The sequence below is a fragment of the Babylonia areolata genome, chromosome 3 (genome assembly GCF_041734735.1).
Source record: "Babylonia areolata isolate BAREFJ2019XMU chromosome 3, ASM4173473v1, whole genome shotgun sequence".
Lineage (NCBI taxonomy): Eukaryota > Metazoa > Mollusca > Gastropoda > Neogastropoda > Buccinidae > Babylonia > Babylonia areolata.
The window spans coordinates 49,063,714-49,085,444 of NC_134878.1; the positions used below are offsets into that span (position 1 = coordinate 49,063,714).

Genomic DNA, 21,731 nt, shown 5'->3' on the forward strand with positions numbered 1-21,731 from the left:
AACACCAGAAAACAGCACAACACAAATTAGGCTATACCATCAAGCCAGTTGGAAGTAAAGAACACTATTCAAACAAAAACTGCTCTACAGTTATACATTTATAATGTCTTCTTTTGTTAATGTATAGTGTGTATGTGTATACATTTGTGAGTGTAGGAGACAGTAGAGAAAGCATGGGGAGAGGGAGAAGATCTCTTAGTTTGTGGACTGCAACTCCCATGTTCACTCGTATGTACAGGAGTGGGCTTTCACATGTATGACTGATTTTACCCGCCATGTAGGCAGCCATACTCCGTTTTCAGGGGGTGCATGCTGGGTATGGTCTTGTTTCCACAACCCACCGAACGCCGACATGGATTACAGGATCTTTAACATGTGTCTTTGATCTTCTGCTTGCGTATACACACGAGGGTGGTTCGGGCACAAGCACGTCTGCACATATGTTGACCTGGGAGATCGGGAAAAATATCCAACCTTTACCCACCAGGCACCGTTACCGTGATTTGAGCCCCGGACCATCAGATTGAAAGTCCAACGCTCTAACTACTTGGTTATTGTGCCCGTCAGGGAGAGATCTGATTTATGTATGTAGTAGAGTCCTTCTTTCTGAGGAAATGCTTTGTGAGGTTGCTTTTTTCCCCCCAAACTATAGCAGACTGTGATAAAAATGTGGCCATAAATCTAGTTCCATAAAATCTGAGTACATTTAAAATAGCAACATTGTACAAAAAGGTAATCAGTCTTGAAATATACCATGTGATCACAGAACAATAATGCCACTGACACCCCCAAGGTATTTTAAATGTGGACCTTCACAGCCTACAACAGAGATACAAATTAAACAGCAATGCAAATGTGAAAATCTGTGTATCCATTAGAAAATGTTCTTGTCCTAAGCATTTTCCCCAAACTGAGGCAACTCTCTGATAACACACCATTGTACATCCCTTCCTCCAAACAAAACCAATTATTATCCTTGTTGTTGCTGATAGTCCAGCCGACCACACAGAGCCATAACAGGACTGCCAAACCATACAAATGCTCAACTGCGTCAACACAAAACTGTCACATCTACACACACACACAAAAAAAACAACAACAAAAAAACACCAAGAAAAATCCACAAAACACAGTTCATGACACATTGTCCTAACCATTTAGCTCCTTAGGGCAAATGAGACTGGGGCGTGCTGAGGACATCAGCCATTCTGTTTCATTCAACATCCCCAGATTATTTTTTAAAAAAAGGAAAAAAAAAAAGAGGATAAACCCCAAAAAATTTCCAGAAGGCTGGGATGCTATTTATACTGAAAGACCCCTGAATCCCATGCAGGAAAACAACAAGAAAGAACTATATATATATCTATCTATCTATATATATATATATATATATATCTATATATATATATATATATCTATATATATATCTAAAATTTAATAAACATCTATCCCAAAACCAAACAAATTCAATCAGATACAGCTCCATTACTTTTTCAAGTTCTGTACCATGCAGACAATGCATGCCGTCATGCTACGCATGGTTTATCCACATTCTCACTTGACAATCACACAATGTACCTTTGTGTGTGTTCATCAACCACTAGCCAACCACTTCAAAATGCAAAACTGGACTACTGCTTTTTTTTTTTTTTTTAAACACAAAGGCCCATGTGCTGTTGTTTATTATGTTACCTACGGAATAAACTGCATTTGCTTTTTGTTTTTTTATGGTTTAACCCCTTGCCTGCTGAACCTTGGTGGAATGGGTTCAGTGTAGCATGAGTCTAATCAGCATTTACTAATCATTATGAAATTATCAACGGTGTAATTGATTTTGCTGAACAAAAGCAATGCAGTCCCATGACGATGAAGTCAAAACAAAGAATGGTGACTGGCATGCTGACCTTTAAGCTCCACTTTATCTCAGTGAGGTGACAACCCCTTACTGATGGGCACACTTGTCAGTAGTGGTTAAGGGGCTGATGTGGTCAGTGTGCACATGTAAAGAAAACTGCATGTGCACATGCATGGTTTATCTCAGAAATGATAACTAGAGCCAGGACATACCGGAACATGCTGAATGTAAAAAAGAAGAAGTCCAGGCAAGACATCTTCAATCTATGGATACCAAGGCCAACAGTTTTTCTTCTTTTTATCCATTCTGATTTTTGTTTGGTATGTGAGTTACAATTTTTTGTTAGGAATTACACACTGTTAAGCAAAACTTGCAAAGATGAAGTGTCTTCTCAAGCACCCACAAAAAAAAGAAAGGAAAAAAAAAAAAAAAGAAAAGAAAAAAAGAAGAAGGAAAAACAACAAAGCAACAAAAGACCCACAGCATTTCCAGGAAAATTAAGATACACGACTCTTGTGTATGGCACACCTGCACTCGGAAACACAAACAATGCTCTTTCACACCCCTAAGTAATACAGCATGATCCCAATTCACCAAAAAGCATGAGCAAAGTTCTGGTATTATTTTTCCGGTCAAAGAGGGTCTACCATGTCAATTACGCTCCAGTCACAACTCATCCACATCATTTCAAGTCTAATATCATCGCTGCTGGATCCTCCAGGAATGATTTCCACAGGTTGGAGAAGCGAGCGACAGTAGCACCGTCAATGATTCGATGATCTGCTGTCCAGCTGACGTTCATGATGTGTGCTTTGACCACCTCTCCATTTGCGTCGAATCGTGGAACCACCTGCACCACACAACAGCTTACAGTGTTACCCAGGTAAAGAACTGCAATGTTCCACTGGTCATTTCAACGACCTGAGGTTATCATACAGACAGACACCGCACTGAATGTAATCCAAGTTAGACAGAAACGTATACAAGATGGTAATGTACATTCAGACATGTCACAGATTTTAGCCTGGAAAATAAGCATGGTGAAAGCAGAACAACTTATAAGTCTGTAAAACGATGTAAAGCAAAGAATGCTTTCATCTCTAATCACTTAAAAGTATACAAGAGGAGGTCATGGTTGGACACCCATCACAATTCACAACCATATACACTCTAAAAAGTAGGATACTAGTGTAATGCTGCAAATCTGAGAGCTGTTTTAACAATATCAACCAACCCTCTCCCCCCCCACCCCCGCAAAAAGTTAAACATGAAACAAAGTTTTAGCTCTGTGATTATAAATGATTAATCACCATGATATCTGCAAACCAAATCAGCGCTTTACACAGAACAACAGATTAAACAAAGTAAAAAGTGAACACATGCCTGTATCTTTCCAAGGGCTCCAATGAACACCTCAGGAGGCATGATGACTGGCCTGGCGTATGTACCCCCAATCTGTAACATAGGTTATGATAATACCATGGCATATGTGCCCCCAATCTATGATAATACCATGGTATATGTACCCTCAATCTGTAACATAGCTTATAATACCATGGCATATGTATCCCCAATCTGTAACATAGCTTATAATACCATGGCATATGTACCCCCAATCTGCAACATAGTTTATGATAATACCATGGCATATGTGCCTCCAATCTATGATAATACCATGGTATATGTACCCTCAATCTGTAACATAGCTTATAATATCATGGCATATGTATCCCCAATCTGTAACATAGCTTATAATACCATGGCATATGTACCCCCAATCTGTGACATAGTTTATGATAATACCATGACATATGTACCCCCAATCTGTAACATAGCTTATAATACCATGGCATATGTACCCCCAATCTGTAACATAGCTTATAACACCATGGCATATGTACCCCCAATCTGCAACATAGTTTATGACATTACCATGGCATATGTACTCCCAATCTGCAACATAGTTTATGACAATACCATGGCATATGTACCCCCAATCTGTGACATAGTTTATGATAATACCATGGCATATGTACCCCCAATCTGTAACATAGTTTATGATAATACCACTGCATGTGTACTCCCTATCTGTAAAACAGTTTATGACAATACCATGACATATGTACCCCCAATCTGTAACATAGTTTATGATAATACCATGGCACATGTACCCCCAATCTGTAACAGTTTACATTATCACATACACAAACTGATCTCTGAGCAATGTGCACAAGTTCTTGTGTGAACGTGCTTCATATCAATTATTACCTTTCAAACTCCAGGATTCACTGATGAAAAGAAAACTGTGTAGAACAGTCCACTTCACAATATTTCTCTGTCAAGAGACTGAGCTGACGCAACTCCAGATCATTATCATTGATAACCCAGCGAGAAATCTTCCCCGCAGGTCAGAAAACAAAACTCCATACCTTTTCGCAAGACTGTTCCACAGCCATTGTAACATTTTACAGGACAGTATTCCTAATAGAAATAACTGCAATCAACAAAAAACCGGCTTTTACACAGAACCCCCAGCACAAATATTTATCAACACAAAAAGCAAACGCAACAGCCAATTGGGCTGTTAAGACAGCACAAACATATAATTCTAGTAACACATTTATACTGTTAATGTGCTTCGACAAAATAAAAATCCAAACAACTCTTGCGTTTTACTCAGATACTGTTTGACTGTCCACAGCTTTCATTTTCTTTGAAAACTTGGACTAAAGATGTTCACACACTAAACAAATGTGTACCTATATTACAAAATTACAAAAGTTTTCCTAGACCAAATTACTCTTTTCCCCTCAAGAATTTTTAAGCCCCAGGTAATGTCGTTTAGTTTGGGGTGCTGCTGTTGTCAGCACTAAAACATTTTGGTCATATGATGTTTCTCATGCTGTCAGTTCCAAGCAGGGTTCCAACAAGTCAGAACAAAATTCCATTATTTTTCAACACTTTTTCCAAGACACAAAAACAAAGTCATTATGTAAACATATAATCATGTACAAACACACACACACACACAACAGAATTACGTAAGTGAATGAGAAATTGTGCGAGAAAGTGTGGGAGGAGTAGTATGGGGTGTTCAAACACTGTTGCAGAAAAAGTACCAGAGGTCTTGACATTTTTTTCAATTCAGTTTTATCACTTTTTTTTTTATTATTATTTTTTTTTTATCTTTCTCTCTTATTTTTATTTTTCTTGTGTAAGCAAAATCTCCTATACAGGAGGTGTAATGAAAACTCCCAAGACCTTGCACAGTGTAAAACATTTATTCCCACAACTTTCCCAGCCCTGGAAACAGTCTTCCTATTTTCCCCCAAGACTTAAACACACACACACACACACTTCTCTGTGGAAGCCCTGTCCATGCACATGACAACACTCACAGATCCAATGTTGGAGAGGGAGACGGTGCCCCCAGTGAGGTCTGCTGTGCCAAGTTTGCCTGCCGCCCCCAGGGCCTGCAGACGGGTCAGCTCTGAGGCGATCTCAAACACACTCAGCGACTGCACATTCTTCACGTTGGGCACCAGGAGGCCGTCGGGGGTGTCCATGGCCACACCAATGTTGTGCGAGGCCTGTGTGAGAGAGAACAGACGATGGACGCCGACTGATGTCGTCCTTTGTTTAGGGTTTTTGTTGTTGTTCTGTTTCATCTGCCTGTCTAGGCACTGGATACCCCACACTGACTCATCTAGGTTTGTTCAGAGATGATGGACACTGACTGATGTTGTTCCTTTGTTTATTTTTGTTCTTGTTTTTCCGTTTCATCTGCCTATTTATGCACTGGATACGCAAACTGACTTATCGTGGTTTGTTCAATAAATTTAGTAACCTTACAATGTGAATTATATTCAAGCTTGATCACAACACCCCCTCTGTTCTATCCAGCAGCTATTTCAATAATTTTCAGTTGTGACAAATACTAGTGGAAATCAGAACCTTACTTTGGCTCTGTAAAGGTTTAATGAGTGTATTTTGGGAGGTTGGGGGTTGTTGTAATGCTATGTCATGTCATGTATTGTGTGTAAGTGTGTGTGTGTGCAATGTGTGTGTGTGTGTGTGTGTGTGTGTGTGTGTGTGTGTGTGCGTGCGTGCGTGCGCACGTGCATGTGTGTGTGTGTATGTGTGGATATGCATATGTTTGTGTATGATGAACACATGAATGGTGTATAGGCAGATGTATTAATGGATTTATATGTGTGTATTGTTCTGTTTTGTGAATTGAAAAGAATAAAAGAAAAAGGGAAAAATGATGATGGACACGGACATTTTTCAAACATTGTTGGACATACACTGTTCGACCTGATGAAAAACTATGTTACAGACACCAAATATTAGGTTTTTCTATCAATCATCCTTTCTCCTGGAATTTGCAGTGCACCCTATAACACAGGCAACACGTATACTGTTGTTGAAAACATGAACAGAAGAAAATAAATCAGACATGGAAAGAAAAGCATATCACTACAAGGCTGAATATAGAGAACACGAAGAATGAAATCAGTCTCATCACTGGATTCAATGGCGCAGCACTGCTGTATACTGGACTCCGGCTGACGAGGTTAGACATGAACTTCAAACCAGAGTGTAAGCTGTTCAAGGCACCAAATTATCTAGAAATAAAACAAAACAAAACAAATGCTTACTCTGGTTCTGGGATAAAAAAAAAAAAAGGAAACCAAAAACAACAAAAAAAAACAGTAATAACTTGACAGTGTGTACAGATTAAAGATTTTTAAATGAAACACAAAAACTGGCAAGAAAAATGGAAGAGCTTATCTCACAACTAACCCCCATTCCTTTTAGCTCATGGGGGAAAAACAAAACAAAACAAAAAATCCCATACACAAATAAAAACCTGTCTAATACTTTAAAAAGTATTTGGGTGGAAAGCAACAGCTGAACAACTCACCTTGTAAGTGATGTTCTCACACTTCTCGTCAACAGATGAATTGAGCAATGGGTACTGATGAAGAGCCAAAGAAGCAGCCTGAAATAAAGTTTTACAGTGCTGTAAATGTTTATTCATGTGTATGTTGTCTATAATCAATTTATGTCTCTATATGCTGCTTTGATATAAAAAAAAACCTCAAACAATAAAATCACAGCAACAATGGTCGAGTCTTTAAATGTGACCTTGGGGTAATCATTAATATAAATGCAAGTCAAAAGACAAACAGTAATCTCATACCCCAGCTGCAATGCAAAACTATACCCCTCTTTGTGGCGGACCAGGAAAGTTTCAGTTTTCAGTTTCAGTAGCTCAAGGAGGCGTCACTGCGTTCGGAAAAATCCATATACGCTACACCACATCTGCCAAGCAGATGCCTGACCAGCGGCGTAGCCCAACGCGCTTAGTCAGGCCCTGAAAAAAAACAAAAAAACAAAAACAAAAAAAAAAACAACGGAAGGTACTGTTCAAAAGTTTTCAAATCCTTTATTTTCGTCTTTTATCCACTGGACATCTGTTTTGAAAGATACAGATATAAATACGTCATGTCTCCTTCAAGATGTCACTGCCATTTAATGTCAATGCGGACTGGACGAATGGCTGATGTGAACAGACCACCTGACATGGACCCTGCACGGTTCTGACTTTATGGTGAAAAATAATGTCTAGCTGTCTGGTGGAACTTCTTTTAAACAGAAAGGATACTTAAAGTAGCAGGAATTTCACCCCTGAAATCCTGTGCAAACTGACATACTTAATATGACTTGCTGGTGACAAGGCAGCATTTACTGCATTAGTCACTCTTAAGTTATCTAATGATAAATGCCTTATTGCGGCTAATGTCCAAGTTTTCGTTGTGGAAAGAATGTAGCCTACATTTCTAAGTAACATCAACCTTGTAAATTCTACAGTTTGTCCCTTTCAATGAAACTTTAACTTCTGATTATGGGAATATTACCCACTTCCAAGTTATGTCACGTGTGTGAGTGTGTATTCTGTCACCTTCCTTTCCATCATTATATTCTCTTTTTGTAAAACGCACAGAGCTCTGAGCTACATCAAAGGATGTGGAGTGATGGCCAAGGAAGCGGGAGAATCTGTGTGCACAGGATCGAATCACACACTCAGCAGTATTTTCTCCCCCTGCACTAGACCTTGAGTGGTGGTCTGGACACTAGTCACTTAGATGAGACGATGAACCAAAGTCCTGTTTGTAGCATACACTTTGTGCATGTAAAAGAACAACAGGGTTGTCACAGACAAAATTCTGTAAAAAAAACAACCACCACCCCAAAACACCCCACTTTGGTAGGAAATCAATACAGCTGCAGGCAGAAAAAAATAAATGGTGGAACTGCACTGTAGCGATGCGCTTTCCCCATGGGGAGCAGCCTGAATTCCACACATTGAGATATGTTGTGTCAAAGAGTATCAATACAACACACCATGGAAGTGTGTCATTATCATCATCACCATCATCATACTGAAACGTAAAACACACTGATTCACTCTGACAACACACCCATCCCTCACCTTCAGAAACACAGGCATGTAGGAGAACCGAATCCCCCTCTGCTCCGCAATGCTCTTCAGCTTGTCGCGAATGTTGACTAGCTGGGTGAGGTCCACGTCATCATAGTAACCAAAAGCCGGGATGTTCAGTGCTGCCGTCATGGTTTTGACCATGGCTTTCTGCATGCCCTTGATTGGCACCCTGCGGTCCTGCCCTACAGGGGTGGACACCCGGGGTACTACTGGCGGTGGTGGAGGTGGACGGGTGGTGGTGGGAGGTGGGGGGCGAATTTCCTGCAGTGGTGGTGGCTGTGCAGGTGGTATAGTGTCTGTTGTTGAAGACAAAGGTTTTCCTGCTGTATTCAATGTCAACAAAATGAGCCCCCCCCCCCCTCCACCCCCCAAAAAAAAAATCATATACAGAGGAAATAGCAACATAATATGATTATGGCATGATGAATATGTTGATAAAGAAAGAGACTCATCTCCTGCAAAGTCTGTTGCACTGATCCAAAGACTGCTGTTGATGAGTAAATTCATCAGTAAAGGGCTTGTCATCTGACTGAGATAAGACAGACCTTACAGGTCAGGATGTCAAGTAACATGTCAAAATGTTAATTTGTTGAACATTCACTTAAATCTGCATTGCCTTTCTAAGACAGGCCTTTGCTTAATTCATCTTGCAAATTAACATTCAGGCAGCATCTGGATCTCAATAATGTCTGTGAAAATGAAAATGCAGCTTGCATGGTATTATCTGAGGAGTAAAATGTCACAAGTATGAAAATAAAATATCTCTTCTCCATCAGCTTAGACTTTCCAGAACTCAAACCCTGAGGAAGACACACAGAAGGCTCACATGTCTTCTTGACGGAGTCCTCCAAGAATTTCAGAATGTCTTCTTTCAACACACGCCCATCTTTCCCTGTTCCTGCAATGTCGTTCAAGGTGATCTGTAGACAAATCGATGCAATCATTTAAGTGTTGCAGTTTGTGTACATGTAAAATTTATACACCACAACAAACATCCCCTCTACACTATCCCACACCCACACACCCACACTTACACGCATAACAAACATATGCACAGAGTTACGTATGCTTATTACTATGTTAAAAAAAGTTTCCCTTGTTAATGACAGCCAACACTGAATTAATCTAAATAATACAAAAAAGCAGACACAAAACATGTGCTGCTGACACCAAACTATCACTATCTGGAAATCTTACAGGATTCTTTAATACTGTATCATATTCTAAAGATACATGTTAATATATCACTTAAAAACAATGTATGCCATGATATCAAGCAATGAAATAACAAATTGCACACACATGACATAATATGCACATAAACACATACAGCAATAGAAACAGATTCAGTTTTTATGTGCCCACACAGCATATTAACATACAGGAGGGATGAAATGCACAGTACATATGTAACTTAAAAGTCCAGCGCTACTGACAAACAAATAATTCTATTTCTCTTCAAACTATTCTTATCTTCAATTATTCTTTTTTTCCCCCCATCTAATACACTGGTGACAGCAGGAAACATTTTCTCTCACATGTATTAATACTTTCCTTGCACAAAAAAATAGAGTACTTTGATGACACTGGTGTAGTTTGTGATTTTTTTTTTTTTTTTTTTGGGGGGGGGGGAGGAGGGGAGGCAGTGGGGGAAAGAAAAAGAGTGGTTAACACCAGAAAGTAACTATCTCACTGGCTTATATCAATACTCCTCCCTGTTTATTTTTTGACTGTCCATATATTTTGTCCTTTTTGTTTTGTTCTGCAGTGTGCCAGCCAAGCCTTCAGATCATATTCTATTCAATGCCTATGACTGTGTGCTTCTGCTTCAATGACAAACCCTCATGCATTATGTTCAACAGCTGGCAAAAGACAATCTGACACTGCCATAAAAAAGTTGTGACACAGGATGAATTTCAAACCATGAAGGACAAGCTTAGCAAACCCAGTATCTCCACAACACAGTTGACCTTCCTGAACATACATGGTATCACAGAAAACCTACCCTGTGGTGTTAATGTTTGCAACCATTCCCCCCATCCCTCTGTTGATGTTAATCTAACTGGGCCCCTGTGTTAAAGAGGTAGAATGCATTATAAATGCCCATTTTATCATAATTATTACTATCATTAACAGCCTGTACGTCAGAAAGTGTCCATCCGCCATGCTCACATTGTTCTCCATGGCCAGTCGTCTGACAGCCGGTGTAGCCAGGACCTTGTGGCCGCCACGGATGGTCTGTGTAGGCACACCATGGGATTGTGAGGAGGCAGACTCCTCGGCACGCGCTGCCTGAGGCTCATACACATCCTCCTCCTTGGTCTCTGGGACACGCTTTCTTCATTTCAATAGGTTTCAGCAAATTATGTCATCATTTCAAACGGCTTCAAAATAGAGCTTCTGTAGCAGTGTAAAGGGGGAGGAGGGGAGGGAGGTCCGGATTCAGTAAAATACACTCTTGGGCTACGAGTAGAGGAAGGGAGGGAGGATTAAATTCATTAAAATACACTTGTGGCAATCACAGAAAATTTTAACTGTAAAGTGACAAATTTTCATGCTCCGCTTCTACAGTCACAACTTGGTGCACACATTATAATTTTTTTGATTTGGCTCAGTATCAAGCTTCATGCTTCAGACCAGAGAAGATGACAGGAACTGTTACATGGCAGCCAGTAACAGCTTGATAATAATTCACTGTGACATCCATAGCACACCTTCGTAACTGTCAAAAACTGGTTGCTGTCATCACTAAAGCCATGTCATCGTTTTGCTGTATGTAACTGGCAAAATATTTCTTTAAAATTGTGATCAAAGTGCATCAGCTGGAATAAACAATATAATTTTCAAAGTTGATAGCTAACCTGCACAAAACTTAAATCAAAAACACACTTAATTGTCATCACAAATCTGTGACAGAAACATTGCATGAAGGTCACCAAAAACCAGCTTTCGTAAAGCTACAATTTTCATCATCTTCAAAACACTGAAACCTCTCTCTCCTCACTCATTGCAAACTAACCAGTCAAATGAGATGCTTCTAAAAATTATGAAAAGAAACATGGCCAGCATGCTTTCAGCTGAGTGCTTTGATTGTTTGGAATTCAATGAGTGTTAGTCTGAGAAATATTCTTTCAGTCAGTTTAAACAAAATCTAAAATTATACCTTTTCAAGCAAGCTTTTTGTGGAAGTATTCTTCAAATGTTTCTTTAATCATTTATCTGCTTGTTATCTAACCCTGTCACTGTATTGCATAGTTCTGAGTGCGTGTCCATGTGTAGGTGTGGGTGTGTATGGGTGTGGGTGTGTATGGGTGTGGGTGTGTATGGGTGTGGATGGGTGGGTGGATGAGGGTGGGTAGGTGCAATGAGTTTCTACTGAGAGCTGTGCTTTATAATGGAAACTTATGATGATGATGATTACCTGCACTGGACTCCACCTCAATGTCAACCAGAGGGTTTCCCACTAGAGCTGTGTCGTCCACATTGTAGTGCAGTTTCTTGATGATCCCATCGTAACGACTGGTGATGGTGACAGAAGCTTTGTCGCTCTGCACCTCACAGATTGGGTCAAACTGATTCACGTCATCACCTACCTCCACAAACCTGGACAGGACACAAAAAATAGGTTCTTTACTGCAACAATGATGGTGGGGATTTTTTTGTTTGTTTTTGGTTTTGTTTTCACATCTGGTGTCAGTGCTTCATGAAATGCCTAATATGCATGCATGCACATCCCTCCTTTCCCACAACCATCCCCTCACAATACTATACATGCAAGAGTGTAGATACATGTACACACACATTCTTATACAATTACATGCAGTGCACACTCATATGCAATACGTTCACATACAGATGTATGCACACATTGGATGATCCACACCCAAACAATTGCACACACACACACACAGAGACTGAGAAAGCACATGCCAAAGTATCACCAGAATATTTGTATTTCTTTTTATCACAACATATTTCTCTGTGTGAAATTTGGGCTGCTCTCCCCAGGGAGAGTGTGTTGCTATACTACAGCGCCACCCATTTTTTTGGTATTTTTTCCTGCGTGCAGTTTTATTTGTTTTTCCTATCAAAGTGGATATTTCTACAAAATTTTGCCAGGAACAAACCTTTTGTTGCTGTGGGTTCTTTTACGTGCACTAAGTGCATGCTGCACATGGGACCTCGGTTTATCGTCTCATCCGAATGACTAATAGAATAATGGTTTAACCTAAGATTTTACAACTTTATCATCAAAAGTTTCTCACCATTCTTTGACAACCACTTCTCGAATGCCTTCTCCAATGTCTGACAGGTTGAATGGCAGGACTTCCTTCCTTCTTCCTGCAATTATAAACCCTCTTGATCAAATCAACTGTCAGAAAAAAGAAGAAGCTCAGTTTCAATAAGTGAAGATAATCCCTAAAAGAATGTTTCATTTATGCAATATATAGATGCAGGCACAAATGTATGGCAATTTTGAATTACATTTATGTAGAACATCTTTTTCTGGGGTTGACGTGGACGCAGCAGGGACACAGAAGGAAATATCATTGCCCAGTTGACTGTCTGACTGGCACTGCTGTTGTTTGAGAACACCAGATTTCTTTACCTTTTTTTCTGGTCTTCCACCCCTACTCTGTTGTTGAAAGTGATCACATATTGGACACTGGCTTTCTGTTAGATTTGGGTCAAACTGGGACCATAAACGAGAAGCTTCATCAATTTCTGCCAGTGCTGTGGCTATTGATGCTGAAGTATTTGTATGTTTGTGCAGTGTGTACAGCCACATGGTACAACACACACACACTGTTTTTGAGTGCACTCACTCCTTGTCCTCCAAAACATTCAGACTGTAGAATCTGTTTATATCAAAAGCAATACTTAGACATGTTCTTGATGGCCTCTTTTTATCTTTCTGAAGCCTCTTGGACCTTTTCCCAGAAAGTCTACACAAAGAATTTAAATGTTCTAAATGCTTTGGGAGAGAGTGATTACTTTGCTCCATATTTGATTTCAGTGTCTAGATAAAACAACACTCACAAACAGTAAGAAAGGAGATGCAGAAAAGAGAAAGAAAAGACAGATAAAAGACTGACTACTGCTAATACTTCTCCACTCCTGTTGACTGATGCTCTTGCTGTTACTGCTACTGTCACTGTTGCTTCTGCTTTGTCAGTATTTTGAGTTGTACTTGGCAGTAGTTATATCAATTTTGCTTATGATCTTGTAACTTGAACGCAAAACCAGCATAACCAAGCATAACCAGCATAATACATTTTTATACAAACTTCACTTTTCTTGTCTTTCACTCATAATACACACACACACACACATATATATGAAATTCTACACTGAATGTGTTACTGAGAGGTACATATATGTGTGCAGTGTAGTCACTCAATGGCCTGTCAATCAAACACACACACACACACACACACTTGAGCTAATCGAAACTGCTATGAAAAGTACTATGACTTTGACTACCGCTTCCACCACCACCACAATTACAACTACACCTGATGCTGCTGCTATTACTGTTGCTATGTTTCTTAACTCTTTTTATTTTTCTAAATATCAAATGTTACTTTCTTCTGCAACGCTGCAAACTAGAACAATTATACTATACACATAAGTCACCACCAGCTCACTGCTATGACTCAGCTTCCTGGCAAAGTGCCAGAGTGTAGCATCTGTCTGACCTGCCTCACATAGACCTTAAATCGTCAGTTAATTAAGTCACTCACATACGTGCTGCAGACACCAGCTTTTGTCAGGTGAAAGACAACACCTGGAGCTAGAATCGTCACTATTTTTTATTCACAAAAAAACTGATGCACACTTTTTATAGAACCAAAACACAAGCAATCCAATGCATGAATGCACAGCCAAAAGACTGCAATAGTCAACCAAAGTTGTGACCTAGAAACAGCGCGCCGCGTGAAGTGCACTCTGTGGCTGAACAGGTTAGGCAGGAGGCCATGTGCATGATATAACCATTATACCCCCAGGGAAGAAGACAAAAATGACTGCAGGATTCTTCAAAGACAAAAAACTAAAGTTTATAAAAACCTTTTGGGTGGTAGTTGAATCCTCTTTGTTTTGACACAACGTTTCAGACCATAGGCCCGTTGTCAAGTGATGAGAAGAAGACAGGGTGAATAGGAAAGCCTGTGATTTTTGTCATTATACCCCCAACTCGCCCGATGTCGACTTGCAGTGTAACACCCCCACCAGCCCGGTACCGTCGTCTAAACACGTGCTTACTATGGACGCAGCCATTGTTGTTTACATAAAAGAGACTTGCGAGATTCACAGCCTCATTTTCGGCACTTCCTGCCATGCATTTTGCACTTTTCAGAGTCCGATTTGCTTGAATTTTGACAAAGTTGTGAATTTTTAAAGTTGCAAGACGAGTTTGATGATTTCCGAGAGCTTTAGCATAATCTGAACGCCAATTCTGAAGATAACTTTGAACCGTTTTAATGATTTTTGCATGAGAATCTTGTAAAAATCGATTGAACTGAGTGAGCTAGATATCGACTATGCATGTGTGTGTTATTTTGGAAAAAATTACAAATAATTCCAGGTGTCAAAGGGTTAAACACAAACACACACAAACCACATACAATATACATTAAACACATCCACCACACACTCACACAGAGTGCAAGCTACCCAAACTAGCATTACTAGTTCATTCTAAAAATTTCACACCTCTGTGAAAGTCACTTTAATTATCAAATCAATGTAGCTTAATTTTAATTTACTGACACTGTACCTGCTGATGTGTGGAAAAACTGCCAGCGGAAGGAGACTGGACCGCCCTGGAAAGCACCAGGTGTAACTGACTGATGGAAGTTACCAGACTGACATGCCACAGCTGTCACAGCAGCCTGCTTTTTGGTGCGGCCATGTGCCTGTAATAGAATCACTTAATTAAAGTAAAATTAAACTAAAACACTCTACTGATGTAAATGAGGTTTAAAACTATGATCATTATACAACAAAAGTAAAAAAAAAACACCTGCATTTATTTTTTTTTACAAAAACAAAAAGTATAATTAGTGTTTTAATGCAGACAGAATCTTCTGTTTTTATTTTCATATGTGTGTATGTGTGTGTGTGTGTGTGTGTGTGTGTGTGTGTGTGTGTGTGTGAGAGAGAGAGAGAGAGAGAGAGAGAGAGTGTGTATGTGTGTGTGTGTGTGTGTGTCTATGAGTGTGCATGTGTGTATGCATGCTTGTGTGTAAAAATCGTCAAGTCTCCACACTCAGCTCTTTCAAGTCTGGCCTTAAAACCCACCTCTTCCTAAAATAGCCTCCCGTCCCTGCCTCTTCCTTGTCTTCAGTTTCTCGAGTCTTAGAGTTATGCATGCGTGTGAATGACTGGTGTGAAAGCGCTTTATAAGTTTATTTGTCTTTGCACAAGATTCAGCACTATATAAATACCATTATTATTATTATTATTGTACTTTTCATTTTATATATATATATATATATATATATATATATATATAAAGGTTACCTACTTCCGGGAGGTTATCGGCCGTAGTTTCGTTTTCTCCGCATAGGCGGATAGTAGTTTGCACAGGACAGGAATGTCAGACCCCTGCCGGAGTCTGCACTTGTTGGGTCACGGTTAAGTATGTGTAATTAAAATATATTTAAACATTTCATTTCATTATCTATTTGCTTACTTCATTTTTCTTCATTTTTTAGATTTATCAGCTTATTTATTATTATTCTTTGTTCGTGGGCTGCAACTCCCATGTTCAATTGTACGTACACGAGTGGGCTTTTATGGGAATGACTGTTTTTACCCTGCCATATAGGCAGCCATACTCTGTCTTTGGGGGGTGGGATGGGGGGTGGGGGATGGTGCATGCTGGGTATGTTCTTGTTTCTACAACCCACCAAACGCTGACATGGATTGCAGGATCTTTAACATGCACATTTGATCATCTGCTTGTGTATACGCAGGAAGGGGAGTCAGGCACAAGCAGGTCTGCACATATGTTGATCTGGGAGATCGGAAAAATCTCCACCCTTTATCCACCAGGCACCATTACCGAAATTCAAACCTGGGACCCTCATATTGAAAGTCCAAGGCTTTTACCACTCGGCTATTTCTTTCATTCATTTGATGACATCTATTTATTTGCTTACGAGTTATGTATCTCATTTTCCTGACTGACTAAGTGTGTTGGGTATAAAAATGCCGCTGGTCAGGCATCTGCTTGTGTTTAGCAGATGTAGTGTAGCTATATCAACATATGGATTTGCATGAATGCTGTGACATAAAAAATTCACACACACACATAATGCAACGCTACACTCAGTGGGATTATGCATGCTCATGCACATACAAACATCACACAGCTGTAGTGTTGATCTCACGGCAATATTAACATTTTTACCCGTGCACTCTTCGATGTTGAAGTGAGAAATCAAATCCACCCGAATGGGTATACCGGCTTGTGACATTGTGCACCATCTCTGGCTCGACATTCTTATATTATAATTAACATTTTTACCCGTCTGCAGTACAAACCATACGTGAGAAAGTCCAAAACGGGTGAAAATGTTAATTATATATATAAGTTTGTCGACTATAGTAGAGGATTTTAAAACGAACTTGTCGAGATTAGAAAGGTGTCTAAAATACCGGCTTGTGACAACTGAAGTTGTGCACCATCTCTAGTTCGACATTCTTATATTATAATTAACATTTTTACCCGTCTGCAGTACAAACCATACGTGAGAAAGTCCCAAACGGGTGAAAATGTTAATTATATATATAAGTTTGTCGACTATAGTAGACGATTTTAAAACGAACTTGTGGAGATTAGAAAGGTGTCTAAAAAGGGATGCTTTTTGGGGCATTCCATGCACCTAGCAAGGGGCTTGGAAAGAATGGGGGATACGCAAAGTGAAAGAAAAAATGTGACCCATGGGTCAGTTCGAACTTACCCGTCTGTGGTACAAAACATACATGAAAACGATTAAGACGGGAGTGTGTATATATACACAAGTTTGGGTCAGTACTCGCAATGAAACTTGTCTCGATTCTAAACGCCGGTATGTCCGAGTTCGTGGGGCATTCCATGCATCAAGCAATGGGCTTGAAATAGAAAAATTCGTAAAGAAATCGGGAAGCTTGTCGCTGTCATATCTCCAGGAGCGGACATGCGCGAACGAGACGTATAAGGCAGTTCGATCGAAAGCGGTCAGTGTACGCGATCGCCAGGTTATTTAAAGTGAAGACGGAATGAACTGTACCATGCTTCGCGAGAGGATGAAAACAGAGTGGGGGACGAGACAATAGGTTGTGATCCTAACATGAACATGACTGAAAATAATAAAACAGCTTGCATGAAACACCGTGCATGAAAAGAGTGACGGCAGTCTCCTGTGGTGGGTCTGTTCTTTTCAGCCTGTTTCGTTGTACATCCTTGCTCGGTTCCGACAGCACTGACCAGGTACACGTGGAAACCGCACACCATTCCCTGTATTGCAGTGCTCAAATGCGTTGCACAGAGGACTTCACATTAAAAAATGAGCGGGACTGGTGGAACTGACCTTCCTTAACAACGTGCTGTGCAGAAAAGTCACATACCGAAATAGGAAAGTGCATTTTAACGGCCGAGTCAGTGTCCGTGCTGAACTTAACCGTTTCAATTGGACAGCTGCACGTCCCTTTCTCGTCAGTGATGCTTTGGCCGGCTGTGAATGTTCAAGTCAGCGATTTCACATGTGTGTGTGTGTGTGTGTGTGTGTGTGTGTGTGTGTGTGTGTGCCTGTGTGTGTGTGCCGGTGTGTGTGTGTGTGTGTGTGTGTGTGTGTGTTGAGAACTTCATTCCGTGATTGTCCGTGGTGTGTGTTAGCTTGTTTCCTCGACAGCACGCGTCACATACGTGTGTGCTGTGTCCTGTGTTGCATGTCAGTGTGCTCCTGGCCTTCCGTGGAGAACTGAGGGCGAGACATAAAATATTTAGCTCCACAGATGGCCATTCTTTCCGTACGCACACAGTTGTTCATGTTACGTTCGGAACCCATCAGTTGTCTAGTCCTCCACTCTTGTTTTCATCCTCCCGCTGAAACACGGTGCAGTTCATTCCGTTGTCTTCACTTCAAGTATAAGATTGTCAGTGCACAGTAACCTCTTTCCTACGTCCCCTTCGTGCACATCCACTTCGGCAGACAGGACAGGTCGTGCATGTACAATCACAACATTCTTTCAACATGTGTCTGGCAGTGTACAGTGACAGCTTCATTCCGTGTTTGCCAGTGTGTCCGTATAGTTGCCGCGGGGGCTCAGGCTGACTTCATTCCGTGACTTATGATGTTGTGCGAGCCAGTGTACACTCACAAGTTCATTCCGTGATAATGTGTGTAGGGTTGACAACTTCATGGTTCCGGGATTGTGTGTGTAGGCACTGACAACTGACTTCATTTCGTGGCGCACCAAACCACGATATAAAGTAAGGTGTCAGTGCCTACACACAGAATCCCGGAACCATAAAGTTGTCAACCCTACACACATTATCACGGAATGAATTTGTGAGAGTACACTGGCACGCACAGCATCATAAGTCACGGAATGAAGTCAGGCTGAGCCCCGGCAACTGTACGGACACACTGGCAAACATGGAATGAACCTGTCACTGTACACTGCCAGACACATGTTGAAAGAATGTTGTGATTGTACATGCACGACCTGTCCTGTCTGCCGAAGTGGATGTGCACGAAGGGGACGTAGGAAAGAGGTTACTGTGCATTGACAATCTTGTACTTGAAGTGAAGACGACGGAATGAACTGCACCGTGTTTCAGTGGGAGGATGAAAACAAGAGTGGAGGACTAGACAACTGATGGGTTCCGAACGTAACATGAACAACTGTGTGCGTACGGAAAGAATGGCCATCTGTGGAGCTAAATATTTTATGTCTCGCCCTCAGTTCTCCACGGAAGGCCAGGAGCACACTGACATGCAACACAGGACACAGCACACACGTATGTGACGCGTGCTGTCGAGGAAACAAGTTGTCTAACACACACCACGGACAATCACGGAATGAAGTTCTCAACACACACACACACACACACAGGCACACACACACACACACGTGAAATCGCTGACTTGAACATTCACAGCCGGCCAAAGCATCACTGACGAGAAAGGGACATCCAGCTGTCCAATTGAAACGGTTAAGTTCAGCACGGACACTGACTCGGCCGTTAAAATGCACTTTCCTATTTCGGTATGTGACTTTTCTGCACAGCACGTTGTTAAGGAAGGTCAGTTCCATCAGTCCCGCTCATTTTTTAATGTGAAGTCCTCTTTGCAACACATTTGAGCACTGCAATACAGGGAATGGTGTGCGGTTTCCACGTGCACCCGGTCAGTGCTGTCGGAACTGATACAGCAAGGACGTACAACGAAACAGGCCGAAAAAAACGGACCCACCACAGGAGACTGCCGTCACTCTTTTGACGTCGCACACACGTGAGTGTTTCATGTAAGCTGTTTTATTACTTTCAGTCATGTTCATGTTAGGATCACAACCTATTGTCTCGTCCCCCACTCTGTTTTCATCCTCTCGCGAAGCATGGTACAGTTCATTCCGTCTTCACTTTAGATAACCTGGCGATCGCGTTCACTGACCGCTTTCGATCGAACTGCCTTATACGTCCCGTTCGTGCATGTCCGCTCCTGGAGATATGACAGCGACAAGCAGTCCTGATTTCTTTACGAATTTTTCTATTTCAAGCCCATTGGTTGATGCATGGAATGCCCCACGAACTCGGACATACCGGCGTTTAGAATCGAGACAAGTTTCATTATGAGTACTGACCCAAACATGTGTATATATACACACTCCCGTCTTAATCGTTTTCATGTATGTTTTGTACCACAGACGGGTAAGTTCGAACTGACCCATGGGTCACATTTTTTCTTTCACTTTGCGTATCCCCCATTCTTTCCAAGCCCCTTGCTAGGTGCATGGAATGCCCCAAAAAGCATCCCTTTTTAGACACCTTTCTAATCTCCACAAGTTCGTTTTAAAATTGTCTACTATAGTCGACAAACTTATATATATATAATTAACATTTTCACCCGTTTGGGACTTTCTCACGTATGGTTTGTACTGCAGACGGGTAAAAATGTTAATTATAATATAAGAATGTCGAACTAGAGATGGTGCACAACTTCGTAACAAGCCCGGGTATTTTAGACACATTTCTAATCTCGACAAGTTCGTTTTAAAATCCTCTACTATATTTGACAAACTTATATATATAATTAACATTTTCACCCGTTTGGGACTTTCTCACGTATGGTTTGTACTGCAGACGGGTAAAAATGTTAATTATAATATAAGAATGTCGAACCAGAGATGGTGCACAACTTTGTCACCAGCCGGTATACCCATTTGGGTAGATTTGGTTTCTGACTTCGACACCGAAGAGTGCACGGGTCAAAATGTTAATATTGCCGATCTCACAAACCAAGCACCTGCAGCAGCGAGCATTTGTACAGCTACAATCGCGCATAGCTCCCACAATCCATGCACTCACACATGTAAACACCCCCTACACCCTGTCCCCCGTACAGACACATACATACACAGAGTGACACACACACACGTACACACACCAGCTCACGCTTCAAACTTGGGGCCGTGTCCACAAACAAGGCATCTGATTGGCGTGTTTTTCCAAGAGCTCCAAAAGTTAGATTGTGCCCCAGTTTCCAAACACCAACATGTATCTCAATAGCAGCAGAAACTACACTTGACGGTAAAGTTGAAATGCACAAAAGAGTACAAAATTCACGTATTTAAAAATGAATGCGCTCCAGACATGACTTTCAAATGCAGGGCGAAAGTGAAACAGGGCCAGACGTCCACAAAAGCAGCACTTGCAGAAAACAATCCCAGAGCTGAGACTAGACTGACCAAACAACACAAACAATTACAATTCTCTCTACATGTATAGCACAACACAGTATTGCAAACTAATTCTACGACCATTCAGCATTAAATCTCTATTACCGTCGTCCGAATTCGTCGAACAAATGTCTGCACAGCTCTACGAGTGATGAACGTCGCCATCGCCTTGCCTTGACCTTCTCACAGTCGTCTGCAAGTCACTGAGCGGAGGCCTTCGTGCACGATGACGTTCGTGTATTTAAGACACAGCAATACCGTGAACTGTTTTGAGAAAGCACTCAATAACAGATGTTCATGAATGTTTATCCATACGATATTTATCACATTCACAAAATTTGTTTAAAAATGTGCTAAACGTTTGAGCTAAACGTTTGTGTTAAATGCCAGCAATTCTCAAACTGTGAATTTTTTATT

The 21,731-nt window shown here is 40.9% G+C and overlaps 1 protein-coding gene across 1 annotated transcript; it reads right to left on the minus strand.

The window, feature by feature from the left end:
• Positions 1–2,287: 2,287 nt before the first annotated feature.
• Positions 2,288–21,698, minus strand: LOC143280059 (lipoamide acyltransferase component of branched-chain alpha-keto acid dehydrogenase complex, mitochondrial-like). Its single transcript, XM_076584551.1, has 11 exons — positions 21,420–21,698; positions 15,145–15,283; positions 12,632–12,707; positions 11,788–11,969; positions 10,539–10,690; positions 9,193–9,286; positions 8,355–8,662; positions 6,783–6,860; positions 5,254–5,445; positions 3,239–3,310; positions 2,288–2,705 (listed from the first exon to the last, which is right to left on the minus strand). Exons 1-11 carry the CDS (start codon positions 21,477–21,479, stop codon positions 2,538–2,540), a joined length of 1,521 nt encoding a protein of 506 aa, XP_076440666.1. The 5' UTR covers positions 21,480–21,698; the 3' UTR covers positions 2,288–2,537.
• Positions 21,699–21,731: the final 33 nt, after the last annotated feature.

Excerpts from the sequence above, each read along its gene's own strand:
- LOC143280059 (XM_076584551.1), bottom strand. The coding sequence starts at position 21,479 with ATGGCGACGTTCATCACTCGTAGAGCTGTGCAGACATTTGTTCGACGA. Across the intron at positions 9,287-10,538 it reads GACTGGCCATGGAGAACAAT|ATCACCTTGAACGACATTGC; the intron begins GTGAGCATGGCG and ends ATTTGTCTACAG. Across the intron at positions 8,663-9,192 it reads GGACTCCGTCAAGAAGACAT|ACACTATACCACCTGCACAG; the intron begins GTGAGCCTTCTG and ends CTTCAACAACAG.